The 23,224-nt window shown below is 35.5% G+C and overlaps 1 protein-coding gene across 1 annotated transcript in view; it reads right to left on the reverse strand.

Annotated features, from left to right (window-relative positions):
* LOC150090283 (proton myo-inositol cotransporter-like) overlaps positions 1–23,224 on the reverse strand; it is a 416,481-nt gene that overhangs the window by 46,526 nt on the left and 346,731 nt on the right. Inside the window, exons 4-6 of the mRNA XM_090390243.1 lie at positions 22,653–22,764; positions 15,223–15,386; positions 5,538–5,652 (exon numbers count right to left, since the gene is read on the reverse strand). Of these exons, the coding sequence (XP_090246369.1) occupies positions 5,538–5,652; positions 15,223–15,386; positions 22,653–22,764 (391 nt within the window). The remainder of the gene's footprint in view (positions 1–5,537; positions 5,653–15,222; positions 15,387–22,652; positions 22,765–23,224) is intronic.

Genomic DNA, 23,224 nt, shown 5'->3' on the forward strand with positions numbered 1-23,224 from the left:
ACAAGACAGCAGTAATAATTCCGACACAGTATGGGTTTGTTAAGGAGAAGTCTTGTCTGATCAATTTGATTGGATACTATGATGTAGTCACAAAGGAACTGGATGAAAAAAATAATTTTGATATCATATACACCTAATTCTGTTTTTACACGATAGATACGTTCCTGAAAAATATGTGTAAAAAAAATTTGTGTAAAAAAAGACATTGTATTTATGGAAGAAAAAAGATTGGTTCCGGATCTAAAAAATCAGTAAAAATAATTTAAAAAAAAAAAAAAAAAAAACACATAAGAATATTCGTTTTAAGCTTATTATTTTATTTCAACAAAATACACATATAATAATATGTAATGAAAATGTATTAAAGTAAATTTGTATGCATATGAAATGAAAAAAATTCTTCGTGAACAAAAAAAATCTGTTTTACCCATAAGATTTTATTCATTTTCACTTTCTGATAATAAACGGCGCATACGTTTGCGTATGACTGGAATATCACTAGAAATGTTGTGGACATAGTCTTCTTCCTCTATTAATGAAATTCTTTCTGTGATCTCTTGAGCAAAATCAGCACGAGTCTCCTCTGGTGCTGATGTTTCACCGGTTTTACGAACGAATTCAGTTATTAATCGTTGTGTTCGTGTTTTGGTTAGGCCGTTATATAATTCTCTATAAGAGGCTGTCAACAACTTCAGTTCACGTTGAAACTTCCCAGCGCGTTCCTCATTAGGGTCATGTTTGGCAAAATGATTACCTAATTTTCTGGCCAGTTCCAGACCTTCTTTTATTAAATCTGCATTTAGAACAGGTTCATTTTCTTCATCATCACTACATTCTGTGGGATAAGGAGTCCCAAGGACAACCTCTAATATTTCATCTTCGCTTAGGGCTTTGTCGGTTAACAATTCATCAATATCTTCAAACGACAGATCATCGAATCCTTCTCCACCAATTTTATGTGCCATTGTAATGATGTTGGGAAATTCGGTCGTATTAGGGATGATGGGATCTTTGCTTTTTATACTTTGTGGCCAAACCGCTTTCCAACACACATTTAAAGTTGCTGGTTTTAATTCAGTTAACGCTAATCCAACTTGATTGATACAATCCATAATTGAGAATTTCTTCCACACATCAATGACTGTTAGTGTTTCATCATTCAGTTTGTCCAAAACGTGTTGGAATGTTCGTTTTACGTAGTATGTTTTAATTGTCGCAATTATACCTTGGTCTAGCGGTTGTATCAAAGATGTAGTATTAAGTGGCAGAAATAAAATTTGTACGTTTGGGTGTTCCAAGACAGGATGGCTGGGTGCATTGTCAAGAATCAGAAGAACTTTAAATTCGAGACCTTTCAAATTCATATAACGTCTGACTTCTGGGACGAAACATTTGTTGAACCATTCTGTAAAAATAGCAGTGGTCACCCAGGCCTCCTTGTTTGCCATCCAGTGAACAGGCAGTTTATTGATATCTACACCTTTCATTGAACGTGGGTTTAGGGCTCGATTTACCAGCAGTGGTTTCAACATACGATCTCCTGAAGCATTGGAGGAAAATAATAAGGTCACACGATCCTTAGCTACCTTAAAACCACCAGCAGTTTTCTGCGATTTGGTTACATATGTTCTGTTCGGCATTCGTTTCCAGAAGAAACCAGTTTCATCTGCTGTTGTTGTTTTGGTTTTTAGGAGCATTAGCAACTAAGGCCATATTGCTCCGGGAATATGCGGTGGTCATTCCATAACCTTTCCGCATCCTCCGTATTTGGTGGTGACGGGCTCGAACCCCGGCCTAATCAAGGAGCGTGTACTACGCACTGCTGCTCCTTCCCACCTGGCTACAGAGGCGCCTGCAGTTTCATCTGCATTCCACACTTGATCAGGAGTGTATCCTCCATCTTCAATAATTTTTGCAAGTTCCTGCGGGAATACTTTAGCAGCCGATTCATCTGCAGATGCAGTTTCACCTTTAATTTTTATATTATGAAGAGCATTCCTTTTAAGAAACCCTGTCATCCAACCTGTACTTGCAGAAAATTCATACTTTCTGTTTAACTAAGATGAAGTGCTTGGCTCCTTTTCTTTAATCTGTCTGTAAATTCTTAGTGCTGTTTGCTTGATAGCATTTCCATCTACTGGTACTCTTTTTTGTGACTGATCTTCTATCCATATTACCAGGGCCTTTTCCATTTTTTCATTGACAATATCTCTTGTATATGATGATGAATTAACACTTACTTTTGTTCCCGAACATACTGACTTCCTAATTGCAGCTTCATTTTTCTTAATAGTTCTTACGGTAGCTTCATGTACACCAAAATGCTTTCCTACAGACGTAGCCTCTTGTCCAGTTGCAAGACGATCTAAAATTTGAATTTTAAGTTCCAGAGAAATTGCTTTCCTTTTCATTTTGGTAATAGGTGAATTATTCGACATTATATAAGGGCTACCGAAAAATATCTCAGTTATAATTAATAAAAAAAGGTATGAAAAATTTGTAAACTTCCAATTTATTGACTATCGGCAAAAGTAATAAATTTATATCTGCACAAATTTCACTAAAGATTCTTTCACTTTGAAATAGAGCTTACTACTAAATGTCTTCCGAAGATACAATGCACGAATACCGTAGATGTGCACCAAATTCAATAAAAACATTGATGATTCATAGATACCTAGACATACACATTGGTAAACAAAAACACGCATTTTGAAACACATACACTAGCTGTTATCCAATCTATTGGTGCGTGTAATATAGAAATGATACTAATATGCCACAAATAAAAAAAAATTTTTCTTAGAATTTAGGCAAAAAAAAATTTCATAGAAATCGTGTTAAATCAAAATGACTCACGTAAAAAGAGAATGAAATATTTATTTTGAATTCGTGTTAAATCAAATTCGTGTAAAAAAAGTTTGTGCAAAAACAGAATTAGGTGTACTGTACTTGGATTTCAGGAAAGCTTTTGATACTGTTGCATATGGAAGACTACTGTGTATGGAAGACAAATTGGAACAGTATGGCATTAAGGGCAAGTTGCTACAATAGATAAAAGTAAGGTTGAGTGGGAGAAGACAGAGCGGTAATCAATGGATACTGCTCTTCACGGACTAATGTTATTAGTGGTGCTCCCCAAGGTTTGGTGTTGGGACCAATGTTGTTTTGTATATTTATCAAAGATATTGATGAAGGTATGTCAAACTTAATGTCACAGTTTGCAGATGATACAAAGGTTGGCAGGGTTGTTAATAACAGTAATGACAGTATGCTACTGCAACAGGGTCTGGAAAAGTTGGGTAGATGGGCTGAGAAGTGGCAACTGAAGTTTAACATTGACAAATGCAAAGTACTGCATATGGGCAGCAGTAACCCAGAGTAATGTACCAACTGGGTGGTGTTACACTCAGGGTGGTGGAGAATGAAAGATACCTGGGAGTAATTTTGCAGTCAGATGTGAAGTTTTTTGAGCAATGCAGACAGACTTGCCAGAGCAGGTTACAGGGTCTTGTCAATGATATACCAGAATTTTGCAAGCAGGGATAAGGAGGTGATTATCTCCTTGTATAAGGCAATGGTAAGGCGACACCTTGAGTACTGCGTACAAGTCTGGAAGCCTTATTTTAAGAAGGATGTAGAGTTGTGAGAACGAGTACAGAGAAGGGCAACAAGACCAGTGAGGGATAAATGGTTGCAGGATAGATGTGCGTAAGTTTGCCTTCAGCCAACAGGTTGTTAATAGAAAAGTTCAGTGGTTGTATGTAGAGAGTAAATCCAACTGAAATAACAGCAGGTTCAAGTTGTGTTTTTAACTTTTCCACCCTCCTCTTTGTAGCCTCTGTTTTATGTCCACAAAATTGGTTCCATTGAAAACCAGCCCTATTAGTTTCTTGAGAACACCAACAGGATGCTGTGACCACACATTTTCCAGCCATAATTTGACTCTATCTTCATATATCTACTCCTTAGGATGCATATGGGCAAAAACACCTGGTGGAAATATTTCCTTTGGCAGTGTTTTTCTCTTGAATACAAAGAGAGAGAGGAAAGTTTCATTCCATTAGTGCAAGTCAAAACAGCATTATAGTGTGTCTTTTTATGGTCTCATGTCGTCACGTTTTATACCTTTAACATCCATACTTTTAGTTGAGGGTACATCAAATGTTAAAAAAGTGCATTATTCATATTATCAATTTGGCCAAGCTCAGGTTGTGTACTTCCTATCATTAATTATAAATCTGTGAAATTCCAGGATTTGGTTTTCGTATGGTTATAGCATTTTCTGGGCTATCCTTGTTCACGTCCTTATAGCTAAGCTGTTTTGGTTCATAAATCTATAACACCAACTTGTTGTGCCACCAAAATCATTAAGTCACTTTGCTGCTGCACTGATTTTTGCCTCAAAAATTACCATTTTTGTTAGCATGGATATCTATTACCCAGCTATTCAGTTCCTTCTCAAATCCTGCCCATTTTGCTGTCACTTAACAAAGGTTATGCTTGCTTTTGATTGCAATAATTGGTTTATCCTCTTTTTTTTGCCACTCACAGATCATCTTCTCTGTTGGTGGTGGCCTAAAATGTCTCTCTGCAGCACTGTTTCTGTGTTCCTTTGCATAATTGATGATTTGTAATTTGTAGCCAATTGTGTAAGCAAGCCTTTTCTTTGTTGATGCGATCATGATAGGGTACTGGTAATCTGAAATTTATAGTTAAAGTTGATTAAGTGTGTGTATGTTCAGTGGCTACAACTACACCACAAAAATATTCATTGCAGTACCTTAAAAGATCCAACAAGGTTTGTTTCTCCTAAAGGTCAAATATATCAATAATTTATTTGGGCATTTTTAACATTTCAGCAGAGTTTCAAAAAATTGCTGGTAAAAACTCTAAAATCATCCACAAGACAGGACATAACAATATGCTTGTTTATGACAGCCACACCCTCATAAGATGCAGAGAAATTTTTTTGAATAGATTTCTGGAAAAAAGTGAATCTTATATGGTGGAAAATAAGGTATATATTTTTCACTTAACTATTTCATGGATTTACAGTTTTTTTTGGATATCTTATTGTCAGAATCTATTAGGCAGCCACTTATATTTAAATTTGCCAATGTGTGTTCACCTTAAGGAATTTGACAATACTATTATTTGTAAAGGTGTTATGGCATATGGGCTGCTATAGCCATAGTACACTTAAATTTATTTAACAAGAATAATAAGGAATCACACTAGCTACCTTGCCTGTAAAAAAAAAAAAAAAAAACCAAAAACCTAACATCTTGGTTTGAATATACTCCTGCTCACAGCCGAACACATATGTATCTATCATATATACATGGCCTATGTAAATTTTCAAGTTAATGTACACAGTTCTTGTACATTACCTTGTTCTCTGTATTACTCTTCTCTCAATACTTTGATTTTTATATAAATTATAAAATATTACTAATCATTATTATACATGATATACAACTTTTATTCCTATTATCTTATTGCAGTAATGCACATATTCACTATTCACTACTTACCTGAACCTACTGCACACTGCATTTCCGGAGTTATTAAAATGCCCATTCAGATAAGGAGAATGCATGTCTGCTAGCTGGAACCCAATTGCTAAAACACAGAGACTGATAATTACTCCTGCAGGAAGAAATAAAAAGCAATTTAGATATTAGAATTAAGGAAATTTCAACACTTTCCAGTTCAAGGAGGATTTCTACAATTAAATATAAATGGTGAGTCAATTTCTAAGAATGAACATTTGTAGGCTATGATATGGATCATAACAACTAATTAAAAACTTGCAGTAAGAATATTATAAGACAAAGAAAAATTAATATAAAAAAAAATACAAACTATTTAAATAGTTGTACTTGCATTGTTCATCAGAAAAAGGAAAAATTACTTGCATAACAGTAATCGAAAAAATTTTTTTTTCCAAATGCAGCAACAGCTGACTAGTGATCATAGCTCATTCACTACCCTTTCAAAACCAAGATTTATTATATTTCATTATAGTACAGAAATAAATAAAATCTTGTGGTTTTGGTTGTGAAGCCTACTGCTTCATAACCAAATGTTGTAAAAACTCTAAATGCTGTACAGAAGTTGATTGATGGTTAAGTTGGTACTTGGAGTCTAAATGTTAATGGTAGAATGCTTTAGTATCAAGTGAATGCTATAAGTACATTGGACTGATGGTCCATACAACAGCCTTCATCCTGACTGCTTTTAAAATGCTGATGATGATGAGAGAAGCATGTATGATTGAATTTCAGTAAATATCTCCTTTACTGTGTCCCCATTTGTTCCTCTTAAGAGGAGATAGTAAGCATGCCTGATTTAATGGAATGAAGTCTCTGGTATTTTGGATTATGCACTGGCTTCTAAAAACTGAAATACCAGGGTATGAAATAGCAATTTAATTGGAGTTTATTATTATTATTAGCCATATGGGGCAAGGAAGCCTGGGTCTTATGCTACACCAGCCAAAAAAAAATTTGAGTTACCCTGAGAGAGAGAGAGAGAGAGAGAGAGAGAGAGAGAGAGAGAGAGAGAGAGAGAGAGAGAGAGAGAGAGAGAGAGAGAGAGAGAGAGAGAGAATTAGAAGTGAATTCACCAAGAAAGAGAAGAATGATGATACCCAGTTGAGAACCCTGGGTGTGCCAAGCCCATACTTATCAGATGTCAGCCCCTGGGATTGGAGTGGAGTGCAGTGGAGCAAGTTTGATTTTATTGGTGCATCGGTAACTGAAAATATAATGCAACAGATCTAGTCCCACAAAAGACATAAAAAGTTAATGGGAAAGAAGGATTTTGGTTACTTATTGTAATAATGTCACCAAAATCCTTGTTTTGACATAGTGACTTTATTACCTTAGGTAACTAGTCAAAAAGGTATCTATATACATGGTAGGTGTATAAAGGATAAAAATCAGTCAAAAATTAAAAGTTCCATTTCAAATATGTAAATAAGCTCAATTTTTTAAAAAAGTTAAACACCCGATACACAGTCACTGCCACAAAATCTCCCTATACGTACAAGGCTCAGTCTACAAGCAATAAAAAATGAATGACGTTCACTGGTAAAAGAAAAATTCTCAGATAAAATGTGATGAATTGAAAAATGGTGTCACAGTTCTCACACACAGGACAGTCATCAGCCCTCAGTAGAAAAGAATGTGGCATGCAGAGTCAAGCAAGAACAACTTCCTCTTTGTGGTTCTTGTGCAGGCTAGACTGACAGAATTTGATTATAGGATTGGTATAACTTAATGGCAGCCTGTCCATGCCATGATCTGCCACTGGAAGAATAAGTTACTATTTACTACCTACCTATAGTCTGCAAGGGAATATAATAAATTAAACTTGATTGCCTGCAGCATCAGCTAGTTCATTTCCCCAGATCTCAATGTTTAAAATCCAGCATAAACAATGTAAAACATGTAATTCAAGGTAATGTTATTTCTGCTGGACCCAGAACAGGACTGGATTATGATCATACTTCATTGCTGATATATATGCTTTTTAAGCACTTAAAGAATTAGTATACACCATACATCTTCGGTGGGTGTGAACATTATGTAGTCTACGGACAATTGTATAGAATGCAACTCTGCTGTGTATATACTGCACCGGGGATGGGAGGAATCTGCTGATATAGTACTATCTGGTAAGATGGTAACAGATCTTACACCTGACTCTTCCCATTTCCAAGAAACCAAGTATTCAGAATGGTAAACTACACACAGATTCAGGAAATTAAGAAATAGTGCCAAATAAATTTGACACTGCGGCTAATGAGCAAAAGCAAATTTTAGTAAATAAACATTCCTTCAGTGCAGCTTTCAATTCCTAAAGTATTATATTTAACACAACATAATTAAATAAACAGCAATATTATAATAATTAAAATGCAATGCTGGATCACTACCATAGGTGATGTGTGTCTCTCCCACCCCTTCGCCTGGTGGGTTCCTGCTGCTAGCTAACATATCCCACCCCCAGAGCGGGATGTGCAGCTTGACCTGCTTAGCGGATTTGACACTACACGGACATGACCACCATCGCCGACAAAGACATACTGCGGCTTTGCTGCCGCAGTATGTCTTTGTCGCAGTATGTAATGGTGATCTGAACTGGGTACTCTAACCCGGTTCCCTTTAAAACCCCATCCCAAGGCAAGGGAGGGAGGAGACAGGTCTCCATCTCCCCCCTTCCCTGCCTCCCTCATACTTTGCCTGGTGGAGCTCGTCTCCACTGACCTCTTTGGGGATGCCTACTCTATCATCCCTATTCTTCTGTTTTCCCCCCAGTCTTCAGTCTCCCCACTCTCTCACTAAACCAACCAAGTATACCCATTAACAATGCCGCCAAATTTTAATCAATGTCTAAATTCTACCGGTTTCGTGTAAATCTCTAAGACAACTAATACTATTATCTTTTTATCTAGCATATAGCCTCACATGTCTAAATTTAATAACATCAAAATTTTGCCCAACTTATTAGGCCTTTTAACACATCTCTCTAGTGTTCAACCCCAACCAGTGATTTCCTAGCAGCAATCCCATGAAGCATTAATGTCAAACGCTTAAATTTTTTTTTTTTTTAGGTCCTAGCCACTGAAATCCCAGGAAACTAGGTGGCAAGACCTGCCAGAGCAGCTTGTTGTGATACTGGACACACCCAGCTAGCCTCCACGTGACGAGGTATGGGCAATGTCGGGCCCCACTAGGGCCCTGGCAGCCAATAGGCCAGACAAACAATGGGCACAACACATCACACTGCACAGACATGGCCCACACACTTTCAAGTCTCTTGCTTTACAGTGCACTGTCCTCGATACAGCGAACACACGTGGAGATGGGAGAAATCCCAGGTGCTATCTGACACGAACATACCTTATACTATAGGTGATGTCAGTATGCTAAATGTTAACAATTTTACGCTTGCATTTATTCTGTTCTTTTTTAATTTTACTTACATATTTAGGTGTTATATGCAGGTTAAATGTGTTTCATTTAATGAAAGTTTTTTAGAAAAAATTTATTCTAAGAATTCAACAGTTCTATCTACTCACCCCCGACTATCTAGATACTTCCCATTTCCAAAACACCACATCACTGTTAACTTTGCTATCGCTATTAGTCAATGGCTGATGCTGCATAAGCTTGCTTTCTTGCATCAAATGCCTCTACTAATGCTAATGCTAATTGTTAAACTTCTTTAAATGTAAAAGGAAGTGTATATTTTGCATATTTACAAAATATATACTTCCTTCTGTTCCCTCTCTGGGTTATTCACTTAAGAAGGATCAATAACAAAATTTTAGCATATTCTCTGATGGCCTCTGGGAAGATTTTCTCTTCAATTCTGCAGAAACACTGCTATTATTTCCAAATTGCTATTCTTATCCAGCTCAAAACTTTGAGATTTGTTTAGGATATTCTTAGGGATCTTTATATCAAAGTTGATAGTGATAACTTAACTTGCTTCCCTTCACCCTTTTATGAAGTACTACTTTAGTCTCTCTCTCTCTCTCTCTCTCTCTCTCTCTCTCTCTCTCTCTCTCTCTCTCTCTCTCTCTGTGTGTGTGTGTGTGCGCGTGTGAGAAAGCTTCAATCTTCAGGGGAATTAGCATAATTCAATTTACCAGTGCAATGCCAGGCAGTTCTATTAAAATCTGTTATTCATATTATAATTCTAACTTTTAATGACTCCTTCAGAAACATTCCTTCTGCAATGTTCTCAGCAATTTAAAATATTATAACTATATTTAATTGCTCTGTGCACATGGATTACACTAAATAATGTTCTTATCTGTTCTGTAGAAGAGGAAATCTTAATATGTGGTAACTGTCATAAAAATGATCTTCAATAGCAAATCTCATCAAAATCCATTTAGCTAGAGTAATAGTTTGGTGCATACAGACAGACAGACATGGTGAAACTACTGCCAATAACACATTGCTCCAAGACATACTTAAAAACAGACAGCCATGACATATACAGAATATTATTATTATATTTTTTATATGTGAGAAAAGTAGAGCAATTGATCTGAAGTCATACATACTTGGGCAAGTCCTCTAGTTGGTCTAAACCAGTGGATGTTGTTTGAGGCTATTTGTGCATGAGTAACTATGACTATAATGTATCTAGCTTAGGTTACAAGGAGAATTTCACATTAGATAGTGTTCACAAATTCTGTCTCACTGGATATTAGAATATCATGACTCAACATTTTAATCATATAGTTCCTACAAAAATGATATAACATGAAACTTCTACATGTGCTGGAGATAGCCAATTAACTTCCGAAAAAAGAAACATTAGCAATTTGGCCAGTTATTGAGAATTACTTTGAAAATTTGACAGTTATGACAATGAGGAGGATCTTCAGTGAATCACATGTGTATGACTGATTCATAACTGAGCAATGGTCACATTTTTGTGTCTGCTAGGTCAGAGGCTAGTATGTAGTGGGTAAAACAGTTTAATTAAACAAAGTTTATTGTTTTTTTATGAAAATCCCAAACGCAAGAGGTATTAGAACCTATAATACTTAGTATGGTGCATGGGTTGGAGGTTGGGAAGATGAAAGAAGACATTTGTTGACATTAGACTTGAACTTAAATAGATTGTAATCTTCAGGAAATACATATGAAGGAAGGTTGTTCCAGAAAACGGAAGTTGAACAAATAAATGAAGAAGAAGAAAAGTTGGTTCTGTGAATTTGAAGTTGGACAGCAAAAGGATGTTGACTGGTTGTGGCACGGGTTCAGACTGCTTTGAAAGAGAGTGGGAATTATAGAAAGCCAAGAATAGTGTCCATGGAAGTATTTATCGAAAATGCATGCAGCAGAAACAGATCATCTGTAAGGCAGAGTGGTGACTCTGTTAGAGATGTGTCATTAATTAACCTAACTGTGCTCTTTTGAATGGAATTTAGAAGCCTGAGAGAGGTTTTGGGGGCACCACCCCAGATGTGAGAACAATATTCCATGGTTGGGTGGAGTTGCGATTTGTACAGCTGTTTGGAAGAAAAGTAACACTGAGAGTGAAAAAGAAAATCCAGTTTTTCAGATGCAAAGGAAGCAATATTTGTAATGTGTTTATGCCAAGAGAGATTAGAAGTCAGGGTAATCCACAACAGAGATATATGATCTTGCCTAGAAATCAGTGTCATCAAAGATAAGCATAGGAGCAGAAGAATCCTTTTATCAAGATATAAGACAGGACAGAAGGCCATAAGATGGAGATTTATATGAATAAGACTCACATGGTTCTGTTTAAAGGAAAATTAAGTGAGGGCAGGAGACCTACCACAAAGATATTTGGAACGCTAGTAGCATATGCCTCCTTGGTCAAATACCTAGGGGTGTACATGGATGAGTGAATGTCCTTTTTGCCTCATGTGCAGAAGCTAAAAGAAAAGCTAAGAGTAATTTACTCTAAGATTAGAAAGGTCACAAGGGTGGGACGGGGAGTCAAGGCAAGACTTTTGAATTCCTCTATAAATGCATTTTTGTTGCCATTGTAACATATGCATGCAGGGCATGGAGTGACTAATAGTCATGTAAAAAGGAGTTTAATTTCAGCACAGAGGTTTGCCCTTCTAGCAGTGACAAGGGCCTGCAGGACCATTTCAAATGATGCCCTGCAAGTAGTTGCAGGTAAAGGATCAATTGATTTGGTAATCCTGAAGCGAACGATGGAGTATGCAATCAAGAATAATAACAGGATAGAAATGATGGGAATAAGGTCTTGTATAGAGGAAGGAAGGTTTCTGGAAGGAAAGGTTTAAAAAGAGATCACAAAGAGACTGATTTCATATGGCAGGAGCAATGGAACAGTTCTGTATTGGGTCGTGTCGCTTTTGCCTTTCTGCATGGGATGAAAACAGTGTGGGTGAATCAAGGCAGGCCGAGCCTGGTTCTGTTTGCAATGACAATGGTGACTGGCCATGGTATGAGAAAAAGACTGGTGGAACTTGGTATAGAATACAATCCATGTGTCCTTGTGGGCAGGTGGAGGATACAGAACATGTGTAGAGGCAGTGTCCAAGATATATAGAACAAAGGAATTTATTGACTGCAAAAATAGGCTCTGACTCATACACCCAGAGTGACTTATTTAGAGATAGAGAATGGTATGATCCCTTTCTAGAATATGTTAATGAAGTGAGTAGAGTAAGAAGGGCATAAACAGAGCTGACTGAATTTTGGAAGGAGAAATGTAAATAGCATATATAGTTTGTATATATGTAAATAGTTTTAAAGAGTTTACAGAAGCCAATTGCAGAATTACACTGTAATTCTGTAATTGGCTTTTGTTTGCATTAGTTTGGAGTTAGAGTTTTATTTATATATAGATGGATTTAGAATCGAGCTTTACGTCAATATAGTCATTTTGTTTATATACATAAAAAAAAAGTTCTTTTAATGTTGCTCTAACAAGAATCCCAATTAACATGGATTTAAATGCTTAAGAATTTAAAGTTGTAAAAAGTTTAACTAATAGATAGTAAAGATCCATCTCCATAGAGCAAGGGTGATAATGTATCCCCAATGGCTTGACTTGTCAAGGGGGGGGGCATAGCTAAAGGTCAAAATTTTAGATTAAAGAATTAAAGTGTGGATGAGCTGGGGCTCAGGGAGTGCTGATGCAAGGGTGTAAGTGTAGTGATGATATAAGTTCTGACAATAAAATCATTACAAACTTAGTATCAAAGTTTTCAGCCCACAGTCAGGTGAAATACTTAGTTTTTTAAATATTTTAATAAAGTTGAAAAAAAATACTGTTAAGAACAGTGGAAACGGGAAAGTGAAAATACGCCATCTTCATAAACCCTTCGGAATTTTCTCACAAACCTTACAAGTTAAGAAATGCCCATTTAAACAGTTAGAAAAATCAAAAATTATGTTGATTTCAGCTATTTCTAATTTTAGCATATAATGTCTACAGATTTTTTAAGTTTTATTTTATAGCACTTACATGACCTATTCCATACTACTTTATAAACACTAGTTTATTCTCAACTTCTAAGATTATGAACATTTCATACCTACATAGTTATCAAAAAGCAAACAACCAAGAATGATTTTTTTTTACAGTATTTAAATGTTTCAATTACATGACAATAAATAAGTTAAATATGTTTGACGTGATCTCCTCCTACTTCAGTGAAGCACAAATTCTTTTGCTCTGTTACTGCATTTGTTGAAATGTGATAAAGTTATCTTAGTTATTAATCTTAGTTTTTATTCAAACTTTTATCTATTTTATTTAAATTTTCTGCATTCTTTAAAAGTTCTTTCAAAAATATCCATTCTAATTCCAATGCAGTGCAGCACAAAACATATAGCATAGGCATACGATGCAAGAAAGAATGCTTATATAGCATCAGCCAAAAAAAAAAAAAAAAAAACATTCCCTTTTCATCCATCCATTTGTTAATCCTGAAGTTCATCCTTGAATTTATTTAGGCTGTCGACTTCCACAACAACAGATGGAAGTTTGTTCCTGCAATCAACCACCCACTGGCTAAATGCAAATTTCCACACATCTATTCTACAACTGTCTTTCCTCAAATTGAATTTATGTCCCCTCAGGTGCAGAATCTGAGCAAGAGGAAGAATCCCATCAGAATTGAGCTTGCTCAAACCATTCAAGGCCTTATATATATAAATGGTATCTCAGTTATGTTTGAAATACACACCTTGATACTTGTTGAAGGTCCTCTAATGTGTGAAGATTGTTTGCATAAACAATTTTTTTTTTAAACAGCCCAAAAGGAAAAGTCATGACATATTTGTCTGAAAAGGAATGACATTTGTTTACACTAGATACCTCAACTGCTTCCTCTGAACAAAGGCAGGTTAGAGTTGACATCTGTGTTCACTTTAAATGCCTAACAACATCAGAAAAATGATTTTTAAGAAGAATAATTACAATACTGAGTCATTGATCAACCATGATCCAGAACCAAAAGAGTCCTCAGTGGAAGCATAAAACATCTTCACCTAAAAAAAGGGCACAGTCCATAAAGTTTGCTGGAAGGTACATGATTATCACCTTTTCAATGTGATCGATTTATTTAACAGGGCTTTATTTAATGCCATGAAAAAATGTACTGTGTCTATACAATATTACAGTGAATTTCTACAGAAATTCATTTGGAGAACGAGGCTAGAAAAGATGAGATTTGAAAATCCAGATGACTACTGCAGGGAGAAGGGTGCGAACACATACCTCAATTGTTGACAAAACACTGAAACACTTCCTTATCGCCCCATAGGCCAAAACCACTCCCCTCTGTGACCTTTTCTTTTTTACTATTTCCTAAGGAGCTAACAATCATCTCCAAGGGTATCTTAGATAGTTTCAAACAGTGTCACCTCCGAATATTATAAAAAGGGCAGAGAGAGAGATTAAACTAGATGGGAAACTATGTTGAAAAGTATAACCATTAGAAGCTTAATAAAACAAAAGTTTTATATTTTTAAATTAATCTCTCTCAAGTTTTTTGATCAACCCTTGTTTATTTGCTCAAAAACAGTATTAATTTATTTTTTAGTGTTCACTTCATTATTAATACCAAAAATAAGAATGTTAAATCATTTTTACAGAAGTCAAAAAATCAATTTTATTCATTTTCATCAATATACACTTTTTTCCCTTACTTTTTTTAAACTCAAGTTTCCCTCAAAATGCTATTTAACAAAATAAAAATTTAAATGCACTGCAATAATATATATATGAATTCATATAGAATAGTAGAGCTGTGCTGTTTGTATTTACTATTCTAAGCCTCTGAAAAAGACTAAAATCTTGTCATTGAATTGAACTAATAGTGTCCATGTGCTCTCTGATTAGATTATACACCAGTGAATTAGCTGTCACTGCAATGACACTAGTTTAAAAAAACAGCAATATATAACTTGTTAATGATTGTTGTTTATGTAAAAGTAGCTCAATACATAGGAACTCTGATAACTGAAAGTTTGCTACTTATAAAGGAACTAAAACTATGTAAAAATTTATTTTTTTCACAGGATTTAAATAGTCAATAGGAATAGAATATCTCCACCATTCCACATAAATTTTTACATTTTTTAGCACTCAAAAAAATATAAAGTAGCCTACTACAGTTTACTTCATAATTTTTTGAGAATTCTAGAAAAATCGTTATCACTACGTATTACTCACCAGCCAAGCTGCCAAGTGTAAGAAGTCTTCTTCCCACTCTTTCCACCAATATCAAGCCAATGAAAGTACACAAAAAGTTTATACCAGCAGTAGCAGAAGCAAGCCATATTGCTTTTGAAGTATCATTTACTCCAGACATTTGGATTATTGTTGCGCTATAATACCTGTACAAAAAAAAAAATAAAGTTACACCTGAGTGAGTAATGGTTTTCAAAAGTCAAAAGAGTCAGACAAAAAAAAATTTACAAAATTTCTATGTATAAAATTGAAGTGTGCATTCCTATTCTTTAAATAGGACCTTTCTAAATGCAGTTTTGCTTAATAAACTTCTTACTTCCTTTAAATTACTTCAAATTTAAAAGGGAAGTAATTTGGTAATTCTGTCATAGTTAAAAAACCACTGGGTTGGATTATTTTTCTTCATTTTATCAGAGATCTGACTCCTGTAGGCTTCAGAGTTGATTAACCTGTTACAATCAATGTTGTGATGATTTATGAGGTGAAGGGATGCATTAGGGAACATTCTGTCCATTTGTTTGAGCCTGGAGAGGTTGGATTTGAATTTCTGGTTTCTTGAATTGGGGGCAGCTATTATATTGGATAAGTTTGGTGAATTGCATGCAAAGGTGATTAACTTTGCAAGAAGCATGACTCCAGACTCGTTGATCATCTGTTGCAGAGGCTTTGTTTTTAAGTTTTCATAGAGCTGTTGCCTGGATTTCACTTGATTGTATGGGGAAAACGAAGCTTACTATTAAGCCATCTAAGAACCCAATATTCTAGGGCAAGGAATTTTTGACGGTTACTTGAGGAGCACCAGACCAGATTTCGGAAGCATAGGACAGAACGGGAAAGATGCATCTTTGAACATGGTTTATGACTTTTTCTGTCTTGAATCGCTGCTGTTTTTTTTGTTTGATTAACCATTTTGATTTTTGAGTTTTTTTAACAACATATAAATAGTGGGCATTAAAGGAGAGATTTTTTATCAAAAACAACTCCAAGGTATTTGTGAGCATAAAAATTTGGGATTGGGGTATCTGCAATTATTTCTATGTCAAATTACTTATTCCCTTCAGAAACAACCCAGGGCTGTTTCTGAAGAGAATAAGTAATTTGAGCAGATTTGTTTACATTTATAGTCAGATTGAGACCTTTCAGATACTTGATGATTTCACAAATCTGTGAATTCTCATCACTGATAACTTTGCGAATATCATCACTGGCTTTGGAGATTATAAATAACTTTAAATCATTGGCATATGCCAGCAGATTTGGATTTTCTTGTAGAAGTGGTTGAAGAGATGCTGAAAATATAGTACTGGAGAGAACAGCTCCTTGAGGAATGCCTGTTGAGGTTGTGACGAGAATATTGTCAGTATTAGTGGGGAAGAGGAGAAGTCTGCAATTTAGGCTGTATTAGAGATAAGAAATAATCATTGTGTCAACGAGAAAATGATTTTTAGTATTTCAAAAGCTTTTTTGAGATCTATGTTGTTGAAAGCACCTTTGATGTCAAAATAAAATACATCGCATTGTGCCTTAGCTTGAAACACAGTTTGGATGCGTACAATGGTGTCAGCTAGGCTTGTTATTGTGGAGCGGCCTCTAGGACCAAAATGCATGTTGACATACTGAAATGAGTTTGAAGACACACTATGCAGCATAATTCCGGGGCAGAGATTTTATGTCACTTCTAAAAGCACACACTACTTTCAGCATACTTTCCGAAAGCCAATAGCTATATGAGAATACAATTAATGAAAACTGTATACTTCAAGAATTGGTAAAACAACTTTCTTCATCACTCAGTTTAAGTCAGTACATACTGCAAGTTCCAAACTATTAAAAGCATCTTTTTTCATTACTTTAACCTGACAGCAGTGACATCAATTATAAAAGCAACTGTGGCATAAGGTTTGATAGACCAAAAGTTCATATTATTTCTGAAAGAAGTTTTCGGTTGTTTTTTTTTTTAAATTTTGCTAGGAGTACATCAATGCTTGACTTATGGATTAATGATATTATGATATTAGTGGATTGCAATACTTATGAAAATGTAATTGTTTATATTGTATAATGAAAAAATTCTAAAATTTAAAATTATTTGAGACCATTTTTAAATTTTTATGATCTGAAATTTAAAAATGGTCAGGCAGAGGGCTGGACAACAACAGCACTTTATTAGATCTAGACATTTTAATAGCAATATAGCTTCCATCCGATGAAAAACTGTATTTGTTTACAAAAAGCTGAAAGCAAAAATAGTAATACAAAGAGTGATGCAGAATCTGTCTGCATCCTTTTCACATAAAATTCTGTGAAAGCAATATGACCAGGAGAAGACTAGCCATAAGACTTAATGGGGAAACCCTGGTGGGCTGGAAGCCAGTCTGATTTTTAATATTACACCGACCTCTGATACATTATTTGTTTTCCCCCCAGTAAGAATTTTTGACCCAGTCCTTCCTGAATATGACATTTTCAAAAGTATTCAAGTAAGGCTGTATGCATAATTAAGAAGGTAAACAGGAAGTTACACCCATTAATGTGCAACAGATATATCACTGACCATTAGATTAGATACCACATACTGTGGAATTTAATATAGCAGTCTTAGTTAATCAAGGTGCTGTGAGAATCAGATCCATAAATAGAGGAAATCAGCAAGCAGTGGCAAAGGATGTAAGAAAATAAGTTTATACAGCATCAGATAAAAAAAAAAAAAAAAACCCTTCCCATTTCACCTAATCCATTCGCTTCTAAAGTTTGTCCAATTCTTTGAATTTATTTAAGTTATCATCTTTCATGACAGATAAGCTTGTTCCATTGATCAACTACTCACTGCTAAAGGCAAATTTTACACACATCTATTCTTCAACTGACTTTCCTCAATTTGAATTTATGCCCCCTCATGTGCAATCTTAGCATTAGTAGAGGTATACGATGCAAGAAAGCAATGCAGCATCAGCCAAAAAAAAAAAAAAAAAAAAAAACACCTCCCATTCCATTCCTCCATTCGTCCTCCCATTTCATTCCTCTTAAATTTATTTAGGCTATTAGCTTCCACAACAAAAGATGGAAGCCTGTTCCACCAATCAACTACCTGCTGGCTAAATGCAAATTTCTGCATATCTATTCTACAACCATCTTTCCTCAATTTGAAATTGTGCCCCCTCAGGTTCTTAGTCTGAGCAAGACGAGGAATCTTAGCAAGAGAAAGAATCCCATCAGCAATCAGCTTGCCCAAACCATTCATAAACACCTCAATCAAATCGCTTCACAGGTGCTTAATCTCCAGATGCTGCAATTCCTAGAACTGACACCTTTCTTGGTAAGAGCACCTTTGTTTCACTCACCAATCTCATTATCCTTTTCTGTACTCATTATAGCAGCTCTACATCCTTCCTAAAATAAGGCCTCCAGACCTGTATGCAGTACTTAAGATGTGGCCTGATCACTGCTTTATACAATGGGATAATCATCTCCTTATCCCTGCTGGCAAAATTCCTGTATATCACTGACAAAACCCCATGAGGTGTTTTGGCAGCCTGTCTGCACTGTTCAGAGAATTTCATATCTGACTGCACATTTACCCAAAGTCTTTTAAATTATCCACTATCCTAAGTGTCATACAACACAGCTGGTACGTTACTCTTGAGTTACTACTACCCATATGCAGTACCTTGTATTTGTCAATGTTAAACTGCAATTGCCATTTCTCAGCCCAATTGCCTAACTTTTCTAGATCCTGTTGTAGTAGCATATCATCATTACTGTAAATTAACTACACTGCCAACCTTTGTATCATCTGCACACTTGAACATGAAGCCTGATATGCCTTCATCAATATCATTGATAAATATACAAAACAATGATGGGCTCAACACCGAACCCTGGGGATTCCACTAATAACATTAGTCCTCCTCAAAGGGCAGTGTCCATTGATTACCACTCTGTCTTCTCTTACTCAATCCATAGCAGCAAATTGCCCTTAATGCCACACTGCTCCAATCTGTATAGCAGTGTTTTATGTGCAACAGTATCAAAAGCTTTCCTGAAATCTAAGTATATGATATCAAAATTATATTTTACATCCAGTTCCTATGTGACCACATCGTAGTATCCAATCAAACTGGTCAGACAGAATTTCCCTTTAACAAACCCATGCTGCGTCTGAAGTATAAATGCAGCCTTGTCTAGATGATCTTGCATTACTTCTTTAACCAGTGACTCCATTATTTTCCCTGGAACAGAAGTCAAACTAACAGGTTTGTTATTACTTGTGTCACCCTTTGATCTCCCTTTGTGAATTGGAGATACATTTGCACATCTCCAGTCTGCGGGGACTTCCCCTGAGTCCAAGAATGCTCTCATAATTATGGATAAGGATTTGCTTACTTCGCTGCCTCTCTTAATATAATTGGATAGATCCCATCCACTCCTGGTGCCAAATTGTTGGTATGGCTTGAATTGATTACAATGTTAAATGATAAAAGGCAAAATAATGAATAATTAAGATTAGCAGATATCAGTAATTTATAGTATTTAAGAAATATGATTATAAGAAAAAATAGCTCATACAACCAAAACACATTGTACTTTCCCGAATCCTCGAGGAAAAATAGCATTCTCTTTCTTTGTTGGATTATCACATACAGAAATCCTTCCCCAGTGGCAAGTGTGTCAACACAATTTATGATGATGTGAATTTATATTTGTATACTAAAATTTTACAGTTGTGCTTTGCCCCCCTTTTAAATGTATTTGCAGTTCCACTCCAATGTCCTCATTAAAAAAAGTAACAAAACAATTATTGTTCTTGCATCCTGTAGATCAAATGGTAGGTTCTGGTAGGCAATGCTGGTTTGGGATAGTCTAGCTTGGGATACTGGTGCACATATTTTTAGAGGCTCAAAATAAGGTTTCAGGGGCACTGGACCAATAATAACTGTTCGTGGGTTCCTTACAGGGTGTCATACTTAACTCCATAATGAAAGCCAAAAAAGCTTGTCTAAAAAATCAATAATTGAGTCTACACAGTAAATTCTCAATTATCCAGGGTGTTCGGGAAATGAATTTTCCTGGATACTCAAAACTATGGATAATCTGTAAAATGTAAGAAACTCACAAATGAGACAAAAAAGTAAATTATTTTATGTAAATATTTGCATTTATATCAGTGTATTATGCCGTAACATGAAGAAAATTAATATATTAATTTAATATGCACACATTATTCTTTGAAAATGAAAACAATGAAGTCTGCTATTTTCCCTTGGTTTGCCTACCTACAAATTGTACTACATAAAGTGTGAAACATCATCTTTCAATGAAAACAGTTTCCAAGTCTGATGTAACCAAGCACTTGATGCAGGAATGCAGTTAGTTGATACATTTCAATTTAATATACTTATTGTTGATTACATAAATCACATTTAGCAGCACAAAAGGTGTTAATAAGTTAATAATAATATTTTTACCAAAATGATTAACTAACTTCCTCTGATCTATGTGATCATGCCAGAATATAAACAGAATTTTTTTTTTTTTATGAGACTCATTATAGTTGATGTTTTATTACCTTTTTCATGTTTATTGATGAGTCAAAGTTTCTGTTTAATAAAAAGAACAACACACCTTTTTTCTGTTAAATAGCTGCATGCAGATGCAAAAAAAAAAAAAAAAAAAAAAATGGAGAACGTTAAAATTAACCATACATTAGTAAAACTAAGGATCGCTGAAATATGACTAGAATGAGTTACCAAGATTTCAAGGGTCTTGTCAAAAAGAATATTACAAAATGTAAACGAACAGCTCTTTGCTAGCTGACTTAGATTTCCACAGGCTGTAGAAACTCCAGTTAATATCCAAATGGATAAATGACAATCTATGTTATTTTACTTGTTAAGCTTGCAACTTTGCGTAATTCTGTAAGGGTGGTAAACAAAGTTCCTAAGGTTAAATAGGAGTGGGTAGAGAAAAATTTTATTGCAGCATTATTATATTTATTAAATTACTTATCAATTCATAGGATGAAATGTGTTGAAAAATGCTGAGAGACTAACCTGCACTCACAAGAATTGCTTCAATCCTGCAAGTCAATCATACCATTAATGTTAAAATAAATCATATTCAGCTTCCAGAAAGTTTTATTTCCAAATAATTTAATAAAACTTGCAGTCATTAAACCATATGGTTCAATCAATCACATGCAAGTAATGCTTTTATAGTTGGCACTCACTTGACGAAGAGGGTGTGGTCACTGCTGCATGATCTAGGAATAGACAACTTTTTGCCACTCAATGACTGAATCAACTGGATACCAAAAACTGTCTTTCACTAAATACTGTGCTGCTCACCAGATACATTTCTCAGAAACATCAGAACTGTTTTTTCTCAGCCAACTCCAACCTTTGGATCTGGGTATCATTCATATGTTCAAGTACCATTACAGAAAAATGCTGATTTGGTAGCTGGAGCAGTCTCCCAGCTATTTATAGCTGTTGATTTGCTAACAAATCAGCAGCCATAATAGCCAGGTTGGTTGGATGTTTAATGGCACCTTGGCAACTGAGGCCATAATGTGCCAAGTCAAAATTAAAGCTGATACATTTTTCCATAATAGCTGGGAGACTGGTCCAGGATTCTGTTGTTGTTATTGTTGTTATTTGGTTTTTAGGAGCATTAGCAACTAAGGCCATATTGCTCCGGTGTGGTGGTCATTCCCTGACCTTTCCGCATGCTACGTATTTGGTGGTGACGGGCTTGAACCCCGGTCTAATCAAGAAGCGTGTGCTACACACTGCTGCTCCTTCCCACCTGGCTACGGAGGCGCCTCTCCAGGATGCTATGATGATGAAGATGCAAGTGCTGTTTGTAACATGCAATGTAGATCAGTCAATGGTCCTACTGTAGCATATTGCCTTTACACTATTATCACGTTCAAATATTTTAAATAGCTTGCAAAAGCAACCAAAAATTAACTCACTTTTTTATTTTACATTTCATTATTTCATACTTCATTATTTACTAATAATGTTATTATTTCAGGTGGTCCCTTCTATAGTGTAAAATTTGTTTCATTATATTTCTTTGCAGAAAAACCTAAGTGTTTTTACTGCTGGATGTGTCCATTCCAAATGTAATTGAGGTTTCAATTCTTTCCTACACATTAAGAAACTACTATCAAGAATAGTCACCACAAGTTAATTGATCTCATTAGTTTCATAGCAAGATGAATTTACAGACTTTTGTTCTACAATACAAAATAAGAGACACTATCAGAATTCAAACTATTATAATTTTTTTAAGTCCATATCAATTAGATGGTAAAACAAGTACAGAATATAAGCGTTTTCACAGAAAGTGCTCATAAAATTTGTAATTTAGAAACCTACTCTTCATAATAAAACTTACAAAAAACTTACATCACAGTATTAATTCCTGCAATCTGCTGGAACATTTGCAAAGAACAACCTACAACAAGAGCACGGAGCAGTGTAGGAGTGCGAAGAATTTCAGTAACAACAGAGGAGTGGCCTGCAAAAACAAAGGATGCACAAATTAACTTCATTTATTTTTAAATACTGTATTCCTTTAAGAGATTCACAGGCAATAAAACACACCGTGACTCACAAACAGTCTCACCAGTTGCAAGTTGTCAGTGTATAAAATTCACTAACACCTCCATAATCACAAGTCCATACCAGGCTATATAAAGCAGGTGTGTGCACGCGCGCGCGCGCGCGCACACACACACACACACACACACACACACACACACACACACACACACACACACACACACACACAGACCTGGAGCGCAATAGTGATATGACAGTTGATACGTGACATGCTAGTGTAAGTATCACAGCTGTTAACACCCTAATAACATAAGTGTCAAAAGTGAACAGCAAATAGCCTAGCAACTAGAAAACGTTCAGCCAATGAGCAGTCCTATAGCCAGACACAGCTTGATGTCTGGCCACAGGACTAATGG

This window comes from Mastigoproctus giganteus, chromosome 2 (genome assembly GCF_048544385.1).
Source record: "Mastigoproctus giganteus isolate SK-2022 chromosome 2, ASM4854438v1, whole genome shotgun sequence".
Taxonomy (NCBI): domain Eukaryota; kingdom Metazoa; phylum Arthropoda; class Arachnida; order Uropygi; family Thelyphonidae; genus Mastigoproctus; species Mastigoproctus giganteus.